The 22,416-nt window shown below is 43.2% G+C and overlaps 1 protein-coding gene across 1 annotated transcript in view; it reads right to left on the reverse strand.

Moving 5' to 3' along the window:
* Window positions 1-22,416, reverse strand: part of LOC139407294 (serine/threonine-protein kinase PAK 5-like) — a 115,351-nt gene that overhangs the window by 47,039 nt on the left and 45,896 nt on the right. The window contains exon 2 of the mRNA XM_071150949.1: window positions 17,303-17,526. Within this exon, the coding sequence (XP_071007050.1) occupies window positions 17,303-17,506 (204 nt within the window). The 5' untranslated portion in view covers window positions 17,507-17,526. The remainder of the gene's footprint in view (window positions 1-17,302; window positions 17,527-22,416) is intronic.

The following is a 22,416-nucleotide window of genomic DNA, read 5'->3' on the forward strand; positions in this document are numbered from 1 at the left end:
ACTTTCAAGAATCCCTAAGCTAATTTCCTACTATATACATTTTCCATGAGGCTGAGAGAAAATATTGCAGTTTTAAAGCAAATTTCTCGTAATTAATTTAATGGCATATGGCACCCCAACCCCTCCTAAGCTTGTGGGCTGCGGGGGGTATGTCAGTGCGTGTGCTACTGACGAGTCCTACCAGATGACCCGGGAGGGGATGTCTCAGGTGAAGAAGGACATCTGGACACGCTCGGCCATCCAGATCAAACCCGGGGACACACATAAGGGTATATTAAATCCGCGGGCAACATTAAGCATTAAGACTCTAAGAATGCATCCCAAATGGCACCCTATTCTCTATTTAGTGCACTACTTTTGACAAGAGCCTTATATAATTCAAACCCTGCTCAGTCACAGCGTCCCAGTGTTGATGTAGCATACATGATACTAGCATAGGTTATTCTGCCCCCTACTGGTTTGCAACAGTAATGCAGCTCTGTGAGACATAATGGCCACTGTTACTGTCACTGTCATTTAATGCTTTGCATGAATGAAAGGGCACAGCACACAAAAACATTCCAGGTAGAAGTTACCCTTAGGCACAGATCTAGTATCAGCTAGTTCTTCCTAAACCCTAACCTCATCCATAGCCGGAGAAAAATCTCAAACTGGGCTTACATCAGAACTTTACATTTTTACTAAAGTACATTGTGCTGCTCTTGAACAGTAATCAATTGTAATTAATATTGATTTTCTTAGAACATAATGCGTTGATTATTAGAGCCATGTTTTTGGAACAGCTCCATGGTTAATGTAGACAGCGGCCGACCTCTTTCCTCGGGGCGTGCTGCCTGTTATTTAATAACCTTCATTTTACATTCCCCAATCCCCTCATTTCAAGAGCTGTTGGTTAACATAGATAACAACTAATCATCATCATCATGCTCGTATGGAGTAGTAGTGAGATACAACACCATAAGAACTCAAATATTGGAAGAGTACTCTTCTCAGAGTACTACTATAATAGGAAAATCATTTTTTTAAACAGTTGCGTTGAAAGGGGAACGTGTGATAAAACTGATAACCTGTCATGTCCCTGAAGGAGAGAGAGAGAGAGAGAGAGGGAGGGAGGGGGAGAGAGAGGGAGAGAGAGAGAGAGAGAGAGAGAGAGAGAGAGAGAGAGAGAGAGAGAGAGAGAGAGAGAGAGAGAGAGAGAGAGAGAGAGAGAGAGAGAGAGAGAGAGAGAGAGAGAGAGAGAGAGAGAGAGAGAGAGAGAGAGAGAGAGAGAGAGAGAGAGAGAGATAAAGAAGTTATTCACAACAGAAGTTTGTGAGGTGATGTTCAATATCTCCAATAGCTCTGTGAGCTTTTTCCACCATATATCCAGCTACCCAGGATCCTCCAGACTTCCACCATCAACTATTCAGCCATAAATAAGGTAAGCAGTATGCCACTGTGAATTAGGAGACGACCAAGGACAGGAGTTTTCCCTAGCCCAAGAGCAGAAATAGTACCCTGGACTTTATCCAACTCTTCTGACTATCATAGAGACACAACAACAAGCAAACACCTATTTTTTATCAAAATAGCTGCCTGTTTTGAGTTATGTACTGCTTGTTAGATGTAGGATTTGTCATCTTCCCCCGGGAGACTAGGGCAGCCCAGAGAAGAGCCCAGGCCTAGCGGTGCCCTATGTGTGTGTTTACTGTGTTCCTGTGATGTGACCCTGGCCGGGGCTCCATACATCAAGCAGCTGAGACCACTCTGACCCAGTTCCCCCTGATCTCTCTGGGGGAGCGCTCTATTACCAGCCCCAGGATTCAAACTAGGCCTAAATTATGTGTTCACCATATTGAAGCTAGTGGGTGTTCAAACTGAAGCAAACTGAATGAATAAAAAATATATATATATTTCAGCTTTTATTTATTTCATAAATTCCCAGTGGGTCAGAAGTTAACATACACTCAATTAGTATTTGGGAGCATTGCCTTTCAATTGTTGAACTTGGGTCAAACGTTTCAGGTAGCCTTCCACAAGATTCCCACAATAAATTGGGTGAATTTTGGCCCATTCCTCCTGACAGAGCTGGTGTAACTGAGTCAGGTTTGCAGGCCTCCTTGCTCGCACACGTTTTTTCCGTTCTGACCACAAATATTCTATAGGATTGAGGTCAGAGCTTTGTGATACCTTGACTTTGTTGTCCTTAAGCCATTTTTCCACAACTTTGGACGTATGCTTGGGGTCATTGTCCATTTGGAAGAGCCATTTGCGACCAAGCTTTAACTGATGCCTTGAGACGTTGCTTCAATATATCCACATAATTTTCCTCCCTCATGACGTCATCTATTTTGAGAAGTGCACCCATCCCTCCTGCAGCAAAGCACCCCCACAACATAATGCTGTCACCTCCATGCTTCACGGTTGGGATGGTTTTCTTCAGCTTGCAAGCCTCCCCCTTTTTCCTCCAAACATAACGATGGTCATTATGGCCATACAGTTCTATTTTTGTTTCATCATTTCTCCAAAAAGTACGATCTTTGTCCCCATGTGCAGTTGCAAACCGCAGTCTGGCTTTTTTATGGCGGTTCTGGGGCAGTGGCTTCTCCCTTGCTAATCGTCCTTTCAGGTTATGTCGATATAGGACTCGTTTTACTCATTTTATAGATAATTTTGTACCTGTTTCCTCCAGCATTTTCACAAGGTCCTTTGCTGTTGTTCTGGGATTGATTTGCATTTTTTGCACCAAAGTACGTTCATCTCTAGGAGACAGAATGCGTCTCCTTCCTGAGTGGTATGATGGCTGCATGTTCCCATGGTGTTTATACTTGCGTACTATTGTTTGTACAGATGAATGTGGTACCTTCAGGCGTTTTCTTTCCAATGGTACCAATTATATACATTTACTGGCTTCAGGGCCTGAGCTATAGGCAGTTTACGCACGTCATTCAGACAGGAAGTGGAGAAAAAAGTGTTTTAAGAAGTTTGTTTGAGCGTTTTCTTGTTTGCTTATGGCGGAATAGAGCTCATTCAAATCAAATCAAATTTTATTTGTCACATACACATGGTTAGCAGATGTTAATGCGAGTGTAGCGAAATGCTTGTGCTTCTAGTTCCGACAATGCAGAAATAACCAACAAGGAATCTAGCTAACAATTCCAAAACTACTACCTTATAGACACAATTGTAAGGGGATAAAGAATATGTGCATAAAGATATATGAATGAGTGATGGTACAGAGCGGCATAGGCAAGATACAGTAGATGGTATTGAGTACAGTATATACATATGAGATGAGTATGTAAACAAAGTGGCATAGTTAAAGTGGCTAGTGATACATGTATTACATAAAGATGCAGTAGATGATATAGAGTACAGTATATACGTATACATATGAGATTAATAATGTAGGGTATGTAAACATTATATTAGGTAGCATTGTTTAAAGTGGCTAGTGATATATTTTACATAATTCCCCATCAATTCCAATTATTAAAGTGGCTGGAGTTGAGTCAGTGTGTTGGCAGCAGCCACTCAATGTTAGTGGTGGCTGTTTAACAGTCTGATGGCCTTGAGATAGAAGCTGTTTTTCAGTCTCTCGGTCCCAGCTTTGATGCACCTGTACTGACCTCGCCTTCTGGATGATAGCGGGGTGAACAGGCAGTGGCTCGGGTGGTTGTTGTCCTTGATGATCTTTATGGCCTTCCTGTGACATCAGGTGGTGTAGGTGTCCTGGAGGGCAGGTAGTTTGCCCCCGGTGATGCATTGTGCAGACCTCACTACCCTCTGGAGAGCCTTACGGTTGTGGGAGGAGCAGTTGCCATACCAGACGGTGATACAGCCCGACAGGATGCTCTCGATTGTGCATCTGTAGAAGTTTGTGAGTGCTTTTGGTGACAAGCCAAATTTCTTCAGCCTCCTGAGGTTGAAGAGGCGCTGCTGCGCCTTCTTCACAATGCTGTCTGTGTGGGTAGACCAATTCAGTTTGTCTGTGATGTGTACGCCGAGGAACTTAAAACTTACTACCCTCTCCACTACTGTCCCGTCGATGTGGATAGGGGGGTGTTCCCTCTGCTGTTTCCTGAAGTCCACAATCATCTCCTTAGTTTTGTTGACGTTGAGTGTGAGGTTATTTTCCTGACACCACACTCCGAGGGCCCTCACCTCCTCCCTGTAGGCCGTCTTAGTGCCAGCCTCTGACTGTGGTGGTATGTAAAAAGCTACAAAGAATACAGATGAAAACTCTCTAAGGTAGGTAGCGTGGTCTACAGCTTATCATGAGATACTCTACCTCAGGCGAGCAATAGCTCGAGACTACCTTAGATATCGTGCACCAGCTGTTGTTAACAAAAATACATAGACCGCCGCCCCTTGTCTTACCAGATGCCGCTGTGCTATCCTGCCGGTACATCTTATAACCAGCCAGCTGTATGTTGATGTTGTCTTTCAGCCATGACTCCGTGAAGCATAAGATGTTTTTGTTTTTAATGTTCCGTTGGTAGTTTAACATTCCGCGTAACTCGACGATTTTATTAGCAGAATGGAGGGAAGAGGGGGTTTATTAAATCATCTACAAATTCTCAGAAGGCAGCCCGACCTCTGGCCCCTCTTTCTCTGCCTCCTATTCACGCAGATCACGGGGATCTGGGCCTGTTACTGAGGAAGCAGCGTATCCTTCACTCATCAGAGTTGTGACAGGAAAAAGAGGATTCTGATAGTCCATGGTGAGTGATCGCAGTCCTGATGTCTAGAAATTATTTTCAGTCATACGAGACGGTAGCGGCAAAATTATGTACAAAATAAGTAAAAAAATAAGTTGCAAATAAACAAACAAAAAACACAATCGGCCAGGGGCACATAAAATGTCTGCGATCTTCTCCCGTGCCATCTTACTGTCAGAAAGTTAACTTCAGTTATTCTTCCTTTAACTCTCTCTCTCTTTGTTTCATTCAGTCTCTCTCACTCTCACTCTCTCACTCTTTCTCTCTGTCTCTCATACACGCACACACACACACATGCACACACACACGCACGCACACGCACACACACACACACACACACACAGACTCTGACTTTCAGTCTTCGAAGGTCAATCACTTTAGGCGATATAGGAGAATATATAAAAACCAATTGAACTAAACATGAATTATACATGAGTATGGATTAGTTGAATATACATTGCTGCCTAATGAAATCTATATGTCTACATGACAAAATAGGGAGGGAGGAATGGAAGGTGTGTGGAAGGTGAGTACAGTACAATAAACCCACATAGGTAAGACACTATCTTCTTCTCCTTGTCTCAATGGTCTTCATGCTACTGACAGTAGAAACCCATGGATAGAGTCCCACCATGTTACTTTTACATTCACAATACATTGTTGTGCCAAATGGTGTCCTCCTAACCAGGGCCAGTTAGCATACTGTAGATAGGTCCTCAAGGTAGATGTTTTCTCTATGGTGTTTTAGGGGTTTCAGAGGCAATGGCTCAAACTAACCACAAGGTGAAGCTGTAGGCCCATACAATGAACCCCCCCAACTGATCAGAACAGAATGCACTGTCACAATGAGACCAATCAATGATCCACCTCTGACATAGAGTGTGTGTGTGTGTGTGTGTGTGTGTGTGTGTGTGTGTGTGTGTGTGTGTGTGTGCGCGCGTGGGTGGAATATCTCTCTGACCGTGACTCCAATGGCTCTGACATTAAGAGTGTGTCTGTGAATGGCAGGATTGAGATATGAACACAGAGCGAGAGAATGAGGAGAGGAGGAGGAGAGGATGGAGGAGGAGAGGATGGAGGGAGAGGGAGAGAAAAGAAAAGCTTAAATCAATGCTATCCACTTCAGCCTCTCTGACTGCCAAGAAATACAGATGCTCTCTCTGTCTAGGAATGTATGTATGTGTATGTGCGTGTGTGTGTGTTTTGTGCGTGTATGTGCACGCATGGGCGTGTGTATGTGCAAAGACACGATAAACCAAATTCTTAGTCAAATCAAATGGACACTAAAGTGACATTATGGGCAAACATCCCTAGCATTAATTAAACTAATTTGTTATTATTATTGAAGCTGAATAATACAGTAATGCATTGTATTGACAGATAGATCATAAGAATTCAGGAGTGGTTTCTACTGAGCACCAGTCATTGTCATTGGAAGAAGTTGACCTGGTGAGTATCCAGTGGTATTAACACCTCCAGTGATAAGATGTATGATGTCTTGGTTCTCTGTGTAATGTGTCAACTCTAACTCTGTACTTCCCTGTTCAAAAGGTCGAAATGCACCTGAAATGCATGCAGATAAGATCTCTCCCTCTCTCTCCCTCTCTCCCTCTCTCTCCCTCTCTCCCTCTATATATATATAGATGCAGAAATCCTATCTCTTCTTCATATGTCCACCAGGCACCTGAACCAAAATAGCTCTGTCATACAGTACTTATATCAAACTTTACTTCACACTTCAAACTTCTCCCAACCATTGCCAGTTAACAAGTTCTAATTCATCAACTTCAGCCATGGACACTGTAAGGTGACAGTAAACCACCATTTACTGTAACCCCACGAAAACCCCATGGACTGACGGGAATACTAGAACCCTCCAAATACTTTACCTCAATTAGAGAGCACGCCAACACATAGGCTAATGTATAGTGTCCACACAATACACAGACAACGCACAACAAATTAAGCAACACGTTTGAAGACCCTAAACTCATGTTTAAAACAACAAGACGCCCCAATCTTTCAGTTTGCAGACAGAGAGAAAATATCCCACTCACTAAAACCTTTACCAACATATCAACAGCACTGCCTTGTTAACACATCTTCAACAGCCATAATACTCCACCTGTGAGATGGTATGAATCGTTTCCCTGTTGGTCTCCAGTGCTGTAGCTCTCTCTCTCTCTCTCTCTCGCTCTCTCTCTGACACTGGTAGTCCCCGTCTCTCTTCTGGCCCAGCTAACGCTTTCTCCCACCTGCTGCTTTCTCTCGTCTGTGCCCAGGCTCCAGGCCCCCCTATACCCACCCGCAAACCCTAATCCAACAACACCATAACTCTCTACCCAGCTGCAACTCCTGGAACCCAGCACTCCCCACACACACACACACATGCAAACACACACAGCCCCTATCCATATCTTGTTTCCTCCGTCACATGCCAAGGGGTGGCCCGTTGCAGTGATATCCAGCTGTCACTGACCCAGTAGCTACACCACAGTAGCTACACCACAGTATCTACACCACAGTATCTACAACACAGTATCTACACCACAGTATCTACACCATAGTATCTACACCACAGTATCTACACCACAGTATCTAGACCACAGTAGCTACACCACAGTAGCTACACCACAGTAGCTACCCCACAGTCTCTCCCAGTATTAGTAGTATTATTACTATACACACACTTCTCAATGCGCTAGACGTCTTCACTGGATCCTACTGTTCTCAGTGTACCAGTTGTTCACACACAATGACCTATTGATCTGCTCTTGCTAAGTCTATAGCATATTCATTGTGACTGATCTGCTTTAAGTCTATACCATGCCAGTCTCTCTACCCCAGCCCAGTTGTGAAACCCTAACCCTTCCATCAGCCGCTCGCTGGTCACTCTGATTTGTAACATTCACACTTTCTCACTTCCTTACTCTAATTCAGGGACACAGATGAGGAAATATAGAAAGACACACACACACACACACACACACACACACAGACTACCATTCTTCACCACTGCCCCTGTGTTACTACCTTTCAGGGTCAATTATCCAGACAGGATCTGGTATCATGAGGGTATAAAGCTAACAGACAGGATCTGGTATCATGAGGGTATAAAGCTAACAGACAGGATCTGGTATCATGAGGGTATAAAGCTTACAGACAGGATCTGGTATCATGAGGGTATAAAGCTAACAGACAGGATCTTGCATCATGAGGGTATAAAGCTAACAGACAGGATCTGACATCATGAGGGTATAAAGCTAACAGACAGTATCTGACACCATGAGGGTATAAAGCTAACAGACAGTATCTGACACCATGACGGTATAAAGCTAACAGACAGTATCTGACACCATGAGGGTATAAAGCTAACAGACAGGATCTGACATCATGAGGGTATAAAGCTAACAGACAGTATCTGACACCATGAGGGTGTAAAGCTAACAGACAGGATCTGAAATCATGAGGGTATAAAGCTAACAGACAGTATCTGACACCATGAGGGTGTAAAGCTACATGATTCACACACCAATATGAACCCTTTCACTGCCACAGTACAGTTTGTGGTCAAATAGAATAAAAACATTGAAAAATATGTATAATACAAAAAAATGACTGACCTTAATATTACGAAGCATTGTAATAAAACAGTCCTCTGAAGACAGGGGTTGGTGGTGGGCTCAAGAATAAAAAACATCTCACCGACAACCCAACCCCAGCCTGGCTAGCTCTCTATGTTAGCTGTAACCCAAAGCCATCTCTCTCTCTCTCTCTCTCTCTCTCTCTCTCTCTCTCTCTCTCTCTCTCTCTCTCTCTCTCTCTCTCTCTCTCTCTCTCTCTCTCTCTCTCTCTCTCTCTCTCTCTCTCTCTCTCTCTCTCTCTCTCTCTCTCTCTCTCTCTCTCTCTCTCTCTCTCTCTCTCTCTCTCTCTCTCTCTCTCTCTCTCTCTCTCTCTCTCTCTCTCTCTCTCTCTCTCTCTCTCTCTCTCTCTCTCTCTCTCTCTCTCTCTCTCTCTCTCTCTCTCTCTCTCTCTCTCTCCACAGAGATGTTTTAAACATGGAAATGCTGTTAGCGCTTAGCGTTAGCCTACTTCTGGGCTCCAATGTAATGTATTGGGGATGGGGATTGAAGGAGGAGGGGGAAAGAATAAATAACCAAAGAAGTGCTTCTCCTTTTAGAGATATGGAGCATTTCCACCTGGGAGAGGGGAGAGGGTGCATGCATACAGATCCAAACCTTCTAGAGAAGAGGAGAGGATGGAAGTACGGGGGGAGGAGGGGGTAGGGGAGAGGGGAAGAAGGAAAGTAAGGGAGCAAGGAGAGGAACGGATGAAGGAAGAAAAGGGATGGAGGAGAGGGAAGGGGAGAGAATGAATAAACTATGAGTGTCAGCCAGAGGGTGATGATGGGAGTTATTTCAGCATCAATGACCTCCCTAACCCTACACACACACACACACACACACACGCGCGTGCACACACACATACACACACTCAAACGTCACATTGACCTTTTACTCTATGTCCCTTTACTCTAGGAGACTGGCAGACAGAGGACGGTACAAATACACACACACACGCACACACACACCACACACACACACACACACATACACACACAAACGTCACATTGACCTTTTACTCTGTATCCCTTTAATGAGACAGCACTAGGAGACTGCCAGGCAGAAGACACACACACACACAGCTAGACACAGTGCTGGGGGAGCCTGCCAGCCAGGCGCAGACTAGCATCAGTCATGTGTCATTACGACCAGGGGAGAGGGACATCAGAGGGGACATCAGGCCATCACAGAGAGGATACATATAGCACAGCCCACCCTGTAACTCAGCCACACACACACACACACCAGGTCTTCTGGAAAACATGTGGCGAGGCGACATTTGCCACAGCCCTTTTCAATCAGGTGTAGCGTCACACCACTGATTCAGTTTTAAATATATTTTGACGCAAAGCCTTAAAAAGAGGGGCACAGTGCTGGTTTTTAGACCGATTTGCCTCATGATTTGACAACTGGCACAATTTCTCTGTCCTTTACATTGGAGTGCTGCTGCATGCTCTTTGCGTGTCTTAACCAATCAGATTAATGGAAATCACAGGTCGAAGTGGTCCTGGCACAACGCACAAAGCTCAAGACGCCCACTCCCCTTTCCTCCGGTTGCAACCTGGTCTCAGAGCATTTCGTATTATTCTTTACAGACACACCATTTAGTATAATATGTTATGTTTGTATGGTTATATAAGACCGATACATACTTAAGGCAAAAACTAAAGGAGGGTGATTGGTCAGGGTGGGTGGATGGATGGATGGATGGATGGACATATAACGTGAACTTCTAGCAACCCAAAGGTTGCATGTTCGAATCTCCTCACAGACAATTTTAGCTAATTAGCTGTGGTGTAAAGACAAAACACTTTAAAGTACTACTTACAGTGCCTTGCGAAAGTATTCGGCCCCCTTGAACTTTGCGACCTTTTGCCACATTTCAGGCTTCAAACATAAAGATATAAAACTGTATTTTTTTGTGAAGAATCAACAACAAGTGGGACACAATCATGAAGTGGAACGACATTTATTGGATATTGCAAACTTTTTTTAACAAATCAAAAACTGAAAAATTGGGCGTGCAAAATTATTCAGCCCCTTTACTTTCAGTGCAGCAAACTCTCTCCAGAAGTTCAGTGAGGATCTCTGAATGATCCAATGTTGACCTAAATGACTAATGATGATAAATACAATCCACCTGTGTGTAATCAAATCTCCGTATAAATGCACCTGCACTGTGATAGTCTCAGAGGTCCGTTAAAAGCGCAGAGAGCATCATGAAGAACAAGGAACACACCAGGCAGGTCCGAGATACCGTTGTGAAGAAGTTTAAAGCCAGATTTGGATACAAATAGATTTCCCAAGCTTTAAACATCCCAAGGGAGCACTGTGCAAGTGATAATATTGAAATGGAAGGAGTATCAGACCACTGCAAATCTACCAAGACCTGGCCGTCCCTCTAAACTTTCAGCTCATACAAGGAGAAGACTGATCAGAGATGCAGCCAAGAGGCCCATGATCACTCTGGATGAACTGCAGAGATCTACAGCTGAGGTGGGAGACTCTGTCCATAGGACAACAATCAGTCGTATATTGCACAAATCTGGCCTTTTATGGAAGAGTGGCAAGAAAGCCATTTCTTAAAGATATCCATAAAAAGTGTCGTTTAAAGTTTGCCACAAGCCACAAGACACACCAAACATGTGGAAGAAGGTGCTCTGGTCAGATGAAACCAAAATTGAACTTTTTGGCAACAATGCAAAACGTTATGTTTGGCGTAAAAGCAACACAGCTGAACACACCATCCCCACTGTCAAACATGGTGGTGGCAGCATCATGGTTTGGGCCTGCTTTTCTTCAGCAGGGACAGGGAAGATGGTTAAATTGATGGGAAGATGGATGGAGCCAAATACAGGACCATTCTGGAAGAAAACCTGATGGAGTCTGCAAAAGACCTGAGACTGGGACGGAGATTTGTCTTCCAACAAGACAATGATCCAAAACATAAAGCAAAATCTACAATGGAATGGTTAAAAAATAAACATATCCAGGTGTTAGAATGGCCAAGTCAAAGTCCAGACCTGAATCCAATCGAGAATCTGTGGAAAGAACTGAAAACTGCTGTTCACAAATGCTCTCCATCCAACCTCACTGAGCTCGAGCTGTTTTGCAAGGAGGAATGGGAAAAAATTTCAGTCTCTCGATGTGCAAAACTGATGGAGACATACCCCAAGCGACTTACAGCTGTAATCGCAGCAAAAGGTGGCGCTACAAAGTATTAACTTAAGGGGGCTGAATAATTTTGCACGCCCAATTTTTCCGTTTTTGATTTGTTAAAAAAGTTTGAAATATCCAATAAATGTCGTTCCACTTCATGATTGTGTCCCACTTGTTGATTCTTCACAAAAAAATACAGTTTTATATCTTTATGTTTGAAGCCTGAAATGTGGCAAAAGGTCACAAAGTTCAAGGGGGCCGAATACTTTCGCAAGGCACTGTAAGTAGTTTTTTGGGATATCTGTACTTTACTTTACCAATTATATTTTTGACAACTTTTACTTTTACTTCACTACATTCTTAAAAAATATATACTTTTTACTTCATACATTTTCTCTGACACCCAAAAGTACTCATTACATTTTCAATGCTTAGAAGTACAGGAAATGGTCAAATTCACGCACTTATCAAGAGAACATCCCTGGTCATCGCAATAGACTCTGATCTGGCGGATTCACTAAACACAAATGCTTTTTTGTGAATTGTGTGTTCGAGTGTGCCCCTGGCTATCCGTATTTATTTATTTTTTAAATAGAAAATGGAGCCGTCTGGTTTGATTAATATATAATTAATATTAATTCTACCTTTACTTTTACTTTCCATATTTTAGCAATTACATTTACTTTTGATACTAAAGTATATTTAAAAACAAATAAGTAGTATTTTACTGGGTGACTTTATATTTTACTTGAGTAATTTTCTATTTAGGTATCTTTACTTTTACTCAAGTATGACAATTGGGTACTTTTTCCACCACTGCTAATTATAATAGACTTGATAATTACTTACTACTTTTTAGCTAGTTTGCAACTACTTAGCATGTTAGCTAACCCACCCCTAACCCTAACCTTAACCCTTTTAGTTAACCCTAACCCTAACCCCTAGCCTAGTGTGCTAACTAACATTAGCGTGCTAGCTAAAGTTAGCCACCTAGCTAGAATTTGTAACATATCACACGTTTTGCTAATTCGTATATATATTGTATATATTAGAAATTCATAACATACTGTATGTTTTCAACATTTATAACATATAATATGAATTATTATTCCTAACATATTATACAAAATGGGTGATGGACATCCACAAATTAATACATACCATACAAAACACAACATTACATACTAAATGGAAGTACAGAATAATATGAAATGCTCTGAGACCAGGTTGCTGGTATTTATTTAGCAAGCGTGATAACCCATCACTCCCAACAGAGACGAGCCAAAACTCTTCCATAAATGTAGCAGCCTGAACACTAGAGATCTGACATGCTGTCTGATCAACTGTGGGCTACTAACAACAGCTGCATAGTCTAGGCTACTATGCGCCCTGCCCTCTGGCCAGGGTAAACAAAGCTCTAACCTTGTGTACTTTATTTATAGCCCGTTTGTTTCTGAGAAAATGTGAATGGGATCAAATGTGGTTTTTATTCAAACCTGGGCTGACTAGGCTACCTAGACGTTTTCAATCCAAACGTATTAACTGGAAGGAATCAATAAACACAATAGCTGACATAGACTGTGAGGTCAATTTTTATTAGTCCTACAGTTGCATAAAGCAAGCTCAGCCCTGTGAGTTTTATTGTCCAACAAAGACACACTTTCTCTGTGTCTTTGTATAGGAAACACCTCTAGTCGTTCTTTAAAATGGAATTCATGTGAACAAGTAGAAAGTTGCTGCAGTTTGGCAGGGTTTCCAAGGCCAGGAGCCTTTCTATTAGTTCTTATTAACCATGTGATCTGATTAGAAAAACGCTGGTCCATCGTAGCCCATATTACACCTTTTTACAACAGATTAACCACGTTATACCTGATAAGGTCTGGAGTTTTACCTGGTTAGCTCAGGTATTCAAAACAGCAAACTTTCGGTTACAACGCTCTATCCGCTAGGCTACCTACTGTTCTTCTTGAAATGGGAAAACATCAATATGCCTTATTGTGCCTTCACGACACAGAAACCGCACATCATATGTCATTCATTTATGTGGAGAGAAAGCTGCAGTGTGTGCGTGTTTGTGTGTATGTGAGCTGGAGTGAGTAATGGAACTGGCTCAGGCCAGTTGGTTAGTTAGTTGTTGGTTGATGTGGTAGGGCAGGGAGTGTTCTGAAAAACATGCAAACCCTTTTGACCTATTTCTCTACTGGCTCTGTATCAGTCCTGGGTTCAAATACCATTTGAAATCTTTCAAATATTTTTAGCATTTGCTTTACCCTGCCTGGAGGGCCAGGTGGGCGAGTTTTACACTTTCAAGGCTTTTCTAGTGGTTCCATGGCAACAGACAAGCTCAAACAAGCACAGATGCAGTATTTGAAATGATTTAAAATTCTATTCTTTTTACACAAATCTGCTCTTTATAGCAGGCCATGGGAGCATGCACTTCACACCCATATATCCACATCAATGCTGGCACATCTTGGAAAAAAATACTCAATAAAAAGAAAATGAACAGCATTCCGCTACCTATACAGAATTGCCACTTTTCGGGGTCATGCATATGAGAGATAAAATATGTACTATGTACTATTCCCCCCCCCCCTCCGCTCCCAGCCACCTAAACACACTGCTTCCACTTGAGGACAGGAAGTGTGCATGTGGACAGGTAGTTTTGGAGAGATGTAGTTAAAGAAGAACAGCGGTGTGTGGTTGTGACTGTATGTGACCAAAAAAGGAAAACAAGAAAAGGGAAGTGAAGGGTAGTAGAAGTCATACTTTTCACAAGGGTGTTTCGGCCGACCAGATTTCCTTGGGAGATATCTGTGAAGAGAGCAACAGAATTAAAGTCTTGTTTCCCCTCTTCAGAGATATCTCCAATGGCAACAGTGCTGTTCTAGAAAGATCAAGTTTTACAAAAAAAAGTGTTTTTGTGTAGTTGCTGCAGATGTCTAAAACCTTTTTTAAGTTAGAGGTAGAATGTCAACTGAGGTTAGACAGGAAGTATTTCAATATATTTCTGATGTCATATCCTGTGATGGCATGTCCTCTCACTCCTATTCTCCCAAATGCCAGTGGCTCCTCATAGACTAGCGTAGCGTAGCGGATAATGCTGAAGATAATACCCATCTCTTTGATAAGCTACTGCTACAAATGTAGTCTAGAGTTGTGCAATGCAACACTGCCAAATACGGACCATTTCAAGACTGGTAAGTTTAGAAGCAGTGAGGCTAAGCAGGCTATGTATGCTGCTTATTAATTTATCTAAGATGATGGTCTACTGCTATGAGAATATTTATATTAAACTGTCGTTAAGGCCTCTTCTGACTAAGTGCTTAGCTTCGAGGATTATTTGCACTGTTGTTGACAATCAACGACAATTCTTTATCGATTATTTTATCAGTACCAGCTATTCAGTTTGATTATTAACTATCAAAACAGTTGCTGAAACGATAAAGTGTATGTCCGTGTTGTGTGTGTCGTTGGCTTATGTCAGTTTATTGTACAGCGAAGAATTGCAAGTGCAAGCAGGTGTAGAGACATAGAGCACAGGGTGTGAGGGCTGAGGGCCGGGGGGCCAGGGGGCTGAGGGCCCCGGAGGCTGAGGGCCGGGGGGCTGAGGGCCCGAGGGGCTGGGGGCCCGGGAGGCTGAGGGCCGGTGGGCCGGGGGGCCGGGGGGCTGAGGGCCGGTGGGCCGGGGGGCTGAGGGCCCGGGAGGCTGAGGGCCGGGGGGCCGGGGGGCTGAGGGCCGGGGGGCCGGGGGGCCAGGGGGCTGAGGGCCCGGGAGGCTGAGGGCCGGGGGGCCGGGGGGCTGAGGGCCGGGGGGCCAGGGGGCTGAGGGCCCGGGAGGCTGAGGGCCGGGGGGCCGGGGGGCCGAGGGCCCGGGAGGCTGAGGGCCGGGGGGCTGGGGGGCTGAGGGCCCGGGAGGCTGAGGACCGGTGGGCCGGGGGGCCAAACATGCAGTATGAGTGGGACTCCACAGACGGAGCAGGAGAAGAGTAGAATGGCTACACTGACACTACCACTACCACAGGCTGGGCCAATAGGTCTAGGACACCTATTTACAACAGCTAGCAGCCACACACTAAACAGAATCCCTTCAGAAACCCCTCTAATGCTTCCTAAAGGAGTAATGTTATAAACAGGCATTACAACTTCAGGGACTGCTGCTGTACACTAGCATAGGCTAAAGCACGATGGTGAAATGCTTCTGACTGTTGAGGAGTTAATTTGCCTGTGTATTAATTGTATCTGGCCCTATTGAATAAACTAGCATATAAATGAGTCATTGAAGCACAACACAGCATAGGAACATTCAGGGACAATGCAGAACACAGTCACAGAGGAGGAAACATGGGCAATTCACTTTACACTGTCATCTGCAAAGAGATTGTATCCGATTTGTTTTGTCAAGAAAAATGATAGGATATTGAATTTCTCTTAACAATTACTAGTTACGGCAGCACTTTTGTTATCTGCACGTTTGGTAATAAGCTTGCCACTAGCCAATCAGTTTGTCCAAAGCTACCTTCGATTTTTGTTATCTGCACATTTGGCAACGAGCTCGCCACTAGCCAATCAGCATGGACAAAAATACCTTAGTCTTTCATGGCAATCCAATCATCCCCTTAGGCGTTGGTAAGTCAGTTATAATAGGCTGATTGTAAACAGTTAATTGTGCAACTGGCTGAATTAAAGGTATGTAAGTGACTGGAGGAATCAGACACTCCCAGGATCAATAATGGAACGTTGAAGAATATAACAATCAACCTGTGAATAGATTAGTATTTCTGGAGAGCTCAGGTACTATCAGAAGTTCAAGGTCTATATCTTTTAACAAGGTCTATGGCTTCTTAGAGCCTTGAGGAAGCGTGTACATGTTGTGGAACAGCCTGGTCTCATAGACTAGACGTAACATAGTAAACGTACACCCGGGTACACTTAAATGAGTATGATATGTTATTTTGGTATGGTTACATGAGACAGAAGGTTACTTAAGGCAAAATCTAAAGTAGGGTGGTTGGTCGGGGTGGATGGGTTGGCATATAACGCGAACGTCTAGCATTTAATTAGGTCATTAGCAACTTTGCAATGGCTTACTACTTTTTAGCTATTTTGCAACTACTTAGCATGTTAGCTAACCCTAACCTTAACCCTTTTACCTAACTCAAAACTCTAACCTTAACCTTAACCCTAACTCTAACCCCTAGCCTAGCTAACATTAGCCACCTACTTAACATTAGCCACAACAAACATAACGTAACATAATGTACGAATTGATCATAAGATATCATACAAAATGGATGATGGACCTCCAAAAATGAATATATACCATTCGAAACGTAACATATCATAGCATCCCGGATTTACATTTACTATATCTACCACGTAGAAGAATTGCCCATCTTCCCTTCACATAAAGACAACATAACAGCTCATAACATGTGAATGGAGCCAGACTGGTGCTCAAGGACACCCGGTGTATGTATGTATGTATGTATGTATGTATGTATGTAGGTAGGTAGGTAGGTAGGTAGGTAGGTAGGGATGGAGAGATGGAGAGATGGAGGAAAGGAAAAGTATTTATTATGGATCCCCATTAGCTGCTACAAAGTCAGCAGCTACTCTTCCTGGGGTCCAGCAAAATTAAGACAGTTCTAAAAAATTAAAAGCATTACATTTCACAACCCATTTAGTATAATATAAGATAGGGGATTAAAAAGGGACATGAAGAGAGAGAGAATCCGAGGGAAAGAAAGAAGGAAAGAGACATGACTGAGAGAATAGAGACAGACATAGAGTAGCACCGTTTGTCCACCGGTACTCTACCTTCATAGGAGCCAGCTGTATGGGCGTGATATAGGAGGGGTCTACCATGGGCTTCGGCCTGTTGGCTGTGTCTGCCAGGAGACTCTGCCATTGCTGGGGCAGGCCAGTGAACTTCTGCTCCCGCGCATCGAAACCTGTGTGGACCCGGTGCTCAAAGTTAGATGGAGCTGAAATCTCCAGCCTCTTTTTCTTCTTCCCAAACATGCTGGAAAACCTGGACAAACCTGGGAACAGACAGTGAGATATTTTATAAAAAAACAAGTAGGTCCCGACAGACAGACACAGCAGACTTAGTGGTCTAAACTCACTATTTGGGAAACACTGTATTCGATGAATAAGTACATTATGAAGTCGATATACTCTATGTTATTGGGACACAGGCTGCAAGAGATAGTCAAGATATCTCCCACTTCAACACTTATAGCATCCTTAACCTTTACTTTATGTTACTTTATGTTCCTTTTTGCAGTATGTTTCAGTGAGGTAACTAGCTGGAGAAGTGGATGTGGGAGAGAGAATCAATGGTATAGCCTAGGTAGTTTATGCAGTACAATAAAATGTTATCAAGTATCCTCACTGGGAGAGTTTAACAGACACATTGCATAAGTGCATACACACACACACACACACACACACACACACACACACACACACACACACACACACACACACACACACACTTCACATACTAATTAAGATTGAACATCAAGTCTGAAATTTCAAAGTGGAAATTACAAACTTCCGAAGCCTTCCTGTCTCTCTCCCCTGTAGGAACATTGTCTTCCTGTTTCTCTCCCCTGTAGGAACATTGTCTTCCTGTTTCTCTCCCCTGTAGGAACATTGTCTTCCTGTCTCTCTCCCCTGTAGGATCACTGTCTTCCTGTCTCTATCCCCTGTAGGAACACTGTCTTCCTGTCTCTATCCCCTGTAGGAACACTGTCTTCCTGTCTCTATTTTCTGTAGGAACATTGTCTTCCTGTCTCTATCCCCTGTAGGAACACTGTCTTCCTGTCTCTATTTTCTGTAGGAACATTGTCTTCCTGTCTCTATCCCCTGTAGGAACACTGTCTTCCTGTCTCTATTTTCTGTAGGAACACTGTCTTCCTGTCTCTCTCCCCGTGTAGGAACACTGTCTTCCTGTCTCTCTCCCCTGTAGGAACATTGTCTTCCTTTCTCTCTCCCTGTAGAAACATTGTCTTCCTGTCTCTCTCCCCCTGTAGGAACATTGTCTTCCTGTCTCTCTCCCCTGTAGAAACATTGTCTTCCTGTCTCTCTCCCCTGTAGAAACATTGTCTTCCTGTCTCTCTCCCCTGTAGGAACATTGTCTTCCTGTCTCTCTCCCCTGTAGGAACACTGTCTTCCTGTCTCTCTCCCCCCTGTAGGAACATTGTCTTCTTGTCTCTCCCCCCTGTAGGAACATTGTCTTCCTGTCTCTCTCCCCTGTAGGAACATTGTCTTCCTGTCTCTCTCCCCTGTAGGAACAATGTCTTCCTGTCTCTATCCCCTGTAGGAACATTGTCTTCCTGTCTCTATCCCCTGTAGGAACATTGTCTTCCTGTCTCTCTCCCCCTGTAGGAACACTGTCTTCCTGTCTCTCTCCCCTGTAGGAACACTGTCTTCCTGTCTCTCTCCCCCTGTAGGAACACTGTCTTCCTGTCTCTCTCCCCTGTAGGAACACTGTCTTCCTGTCTCTCTCCCCCCTGTAGGAACACTGTCTTCCTGTCTCTCTCCCCTGTAGAAACATTGTCTTCCTGTCTCTCTCCCCCCTGTAGGAACACTGTCTTCCTGTCTCTATACCCTGTAGGAACACTGTCTTCCTGTCTCTCTCCCCTGTAGGAACACTGTCTTCCTGTCTCTCTCCCCTGTAGGAACATTGTCTTCAAGGGGAAACTGATTCTCTGTCTGTATCACCGCTTCCGGACCTCTGTCGTGCCAGCCTGACCTAGCAACACACATCAGCCCTGCCAGCCTGACCTAGCAACACACATCAGCCCTGCCAGCCTGACCTAGCAACACACATCAGCCCTGCCAGCCTGACCTAGCAACACACATCAGCCCTGCCAGCCTGACCTAGCAACACACATCAGCACTGCCAGCCTGACCTAGCAACACACATCAGCCCTGCCAGGCCAGCTGCAGTAGCCACGGTGAATAGACAGAGGGACAGATGGTCAGAGAGACACGCTAAGGAGAGGAATAGGCTAGTGTGTTTGTGCATTCAAAGAAGCCTTATCTAAGTAAATAGGAGGATATACGTGGGGGGGTGTATGATATCTATGTCTCTGTATCTTTCTCACTAATCATTATTCACAATTCATTCATGATTATCCATAATCATAGTAGCATTCACATCAATTAATAAGTGTTCTGAAACATATTTGAATCTTGTTTACAATAAAAGTAACTACAAAATGACACAATACATTGTTTACCATTCATTTCTATTGGGCACAAGATAATCCTAAACACAACCAAAACAAACTCCAAATACATCCAACAAGTTTGTAGAGTCACAAGCTTGATGTAGTCATTGTGTGCTAGGAATATGGGACCAAATACTTAATACACCATAAGTGAGTTCGTCCAAATACTTATGACACCATCAAATGGGGGGACTAGAAACATCAACATTCATTTCTGAATCAGATGGAAATACCGTCAAATAAAAGGTGTCATTCTGTACTGTTGCCTCATGTAACAAGTATGTGTATATATCAAATAAAAGGTGTCATTCTGTACTGTCGCCTCATGTAACAAGTATGTGTATATATCAAATAAAAGGTGTCATTCTGTACTGTCGCCTCATGTAACAAGTATGTGTATATATCAAATAAAAGGTGTCATTCTGTACTGTCGCCTCATGTAACAAGTATGTGTATATATCAAATAAAAGGTGTCATTCTGTACTGTCGCCTCATGTAACAAGTATGTGTATATATCAAATAAAAGGTGTCATTCTGTACTGTCGCCTCATGTAACAAGTATGTGTATATATCAAATAAAAGGTGTCATTCTGTACTGTCGCCTCATGTAACAAGTATGTGTATATATCAAATAAAAGGTGTCATTCTGTACTGTCGCCTCATGTAACAAGTATGTGTATATATCAAATAAAAGGTGTCATTCTGTACTGTCGCCTCATGTAACAAGTATGTGTATATATCAAATAAAAGGTGTCATTCTGTACTGTCGCCTCATGTAACAAGTATGTGTATATATCAAATAAAAGGTGTCATTCTGTACTGTCGCCTCATGTAACAAGTATGTGTATATATCAAATAAAAGGTGTCATTCTGTACTGTCGCCTCATGTAACAAGTATGTGTATATATCAAATAAAAGGTGTCATTCTGTACTGTCGCCTCATGTAACAAGTATGTGTATATATCAAATAAAAGGTGTCATTCTGTACTGTCGCCTCATGTAACAAGTATGTGTATATATCAAATAAAAGGTGTCATTCTGTACTGTCGCCTCATGTAACAAGTATGTGTATATATCAAATAAAAGGTGTCATTCTGTACTGTCGCCTCATGTAACAAGTATGTGTATATATCAAATAAAAGGTGTCATTCTGTACTGTCGCCTCATGTAACAAGTATGTGTATATATCAAATAAAAGGTGTCATTCTGTACTGTCGCCTCATGTAACAAGTATGTGTATATATCAAATAAAAGGTGTCATTCTGTACTGTCGCCTCATGTAACAAGTATGTGTATATATCAAATAAAAGGTGTCATTCTGTACTGTCGCCTCATGTAACAAGTATGTGTATATATCAAATAAAAGGTGTCATTCTGTACTGTCGCCTCATGTAACAAGTATGTGTATATATCAAATAAAAGGTGTCATTCTGTACTGTCGCCTCATGTAACAAGTATGTGTATATATCAAATAAAAGGTGTCATTCTGTACTGTCGCCTCATGTAACAAGTATGTGTATATATCAAATAAAAGGTGTCATTCTGTACTGTCGCCTCATGTAACAAGTATGTGTATATATCAAATAAAAAATACTGGTGTATAGAGCCAAATTCAATGTTTTAGCTTTACTGTCCAAATAAATACTTAGGGATTGTATCTCACTCTGAGTGCCCGAGGAGCAGTCTCATGAGCCCCTGCAAAGACCCCACAAGTATCTCTGGACAGTAAAAGTGCCTGATAAAAAAAGTTAGGACCTCAACAAGTAGAAGTTGCCGGTGCCTGATAGAAAAGCGATAGAGGAGCGAGGACCCAGAGCTGATAGAATGATTAATGGAGTCTTTCTCATTCAATTTGCTCACACTCCCTCAGGAGAGACCGCAGGCTGATTTAGGGAGAGAGGGAGGAGGAAAGGGAGTGAGGGAGGAGAGGAGAAGATAGGGAGAGAGGAGAGGACAGGTGGTGTGGTCAGGAGGTGAGAAGGGAAAGAGATGGAGTTGTTATAGGAGGGAAAGGGGGAGGCGATGGAGTGGCAGAGTGGCACACACACCACACACGCGCACACACACCACACACACACACACACACACACAGCATGCCTTTCACGTCTCCAAAATAGCCAGCTAACATTCCTGCATTATCTGACTCCATCTCCCCTTATCCATATTTGACCTGCCAATAATCTCCTTACGCACTGCGGCCATGCCAACAAACCTCTTCCTCATTGGCTGAGTGCCAGTAGCATCTTTACTGATTGGCCGAAGGTGTTTGACCTGTTACTATTCTTATCCCTAACCATCAGTGTGTCCTCTTGAAAGTAAAACAGCCGCAATCAGCCACTAATAGAAAACATTACAACTACTAAAAATATAGAGCCAAGTTAATTACCTCAACAACTGAACTAAAACACACTGAATGAGTGTATCTCTGGGTATCAGTGACAGACACTAGCTAGCTTCCCTAACTAAAAGCCAGCTGTTGTATAGACTGGGGGAGTGGGCCCAGCAGGGTGTACAGCCCAGCACCGACCCACCTACAGTAATTTAACTAATGAAGGGTTTGATGGTTAATTGACTAGTTGAATCAGGTGTGTTAGTGACAACATGGAACAAAAGCCTGTACTCTCTTTAAGTCCTGGAGAACACTGACACTACACAAAGACAGAAGCTCATCCCCAGCAGCACACGTAGGGG

The sequence above is a fragment of the Oncorhynchus clarkii genome, chromosome 4 (genome assembly GCF_045791955.1).
Source record: "Oncorhynchus clarkii lewisi isolate Uvic-CL-2024 chromosome 4, UVic_Ocla_1.0, whole genome shotgun sequence".
Classification (NCBI taxonomy): Eukaryota; Metazoa; Chordata; class Actinopteri; order Salmoniformes; family Salmonidae; genus Oncorhynchus; species Oncorhynchus clarkii.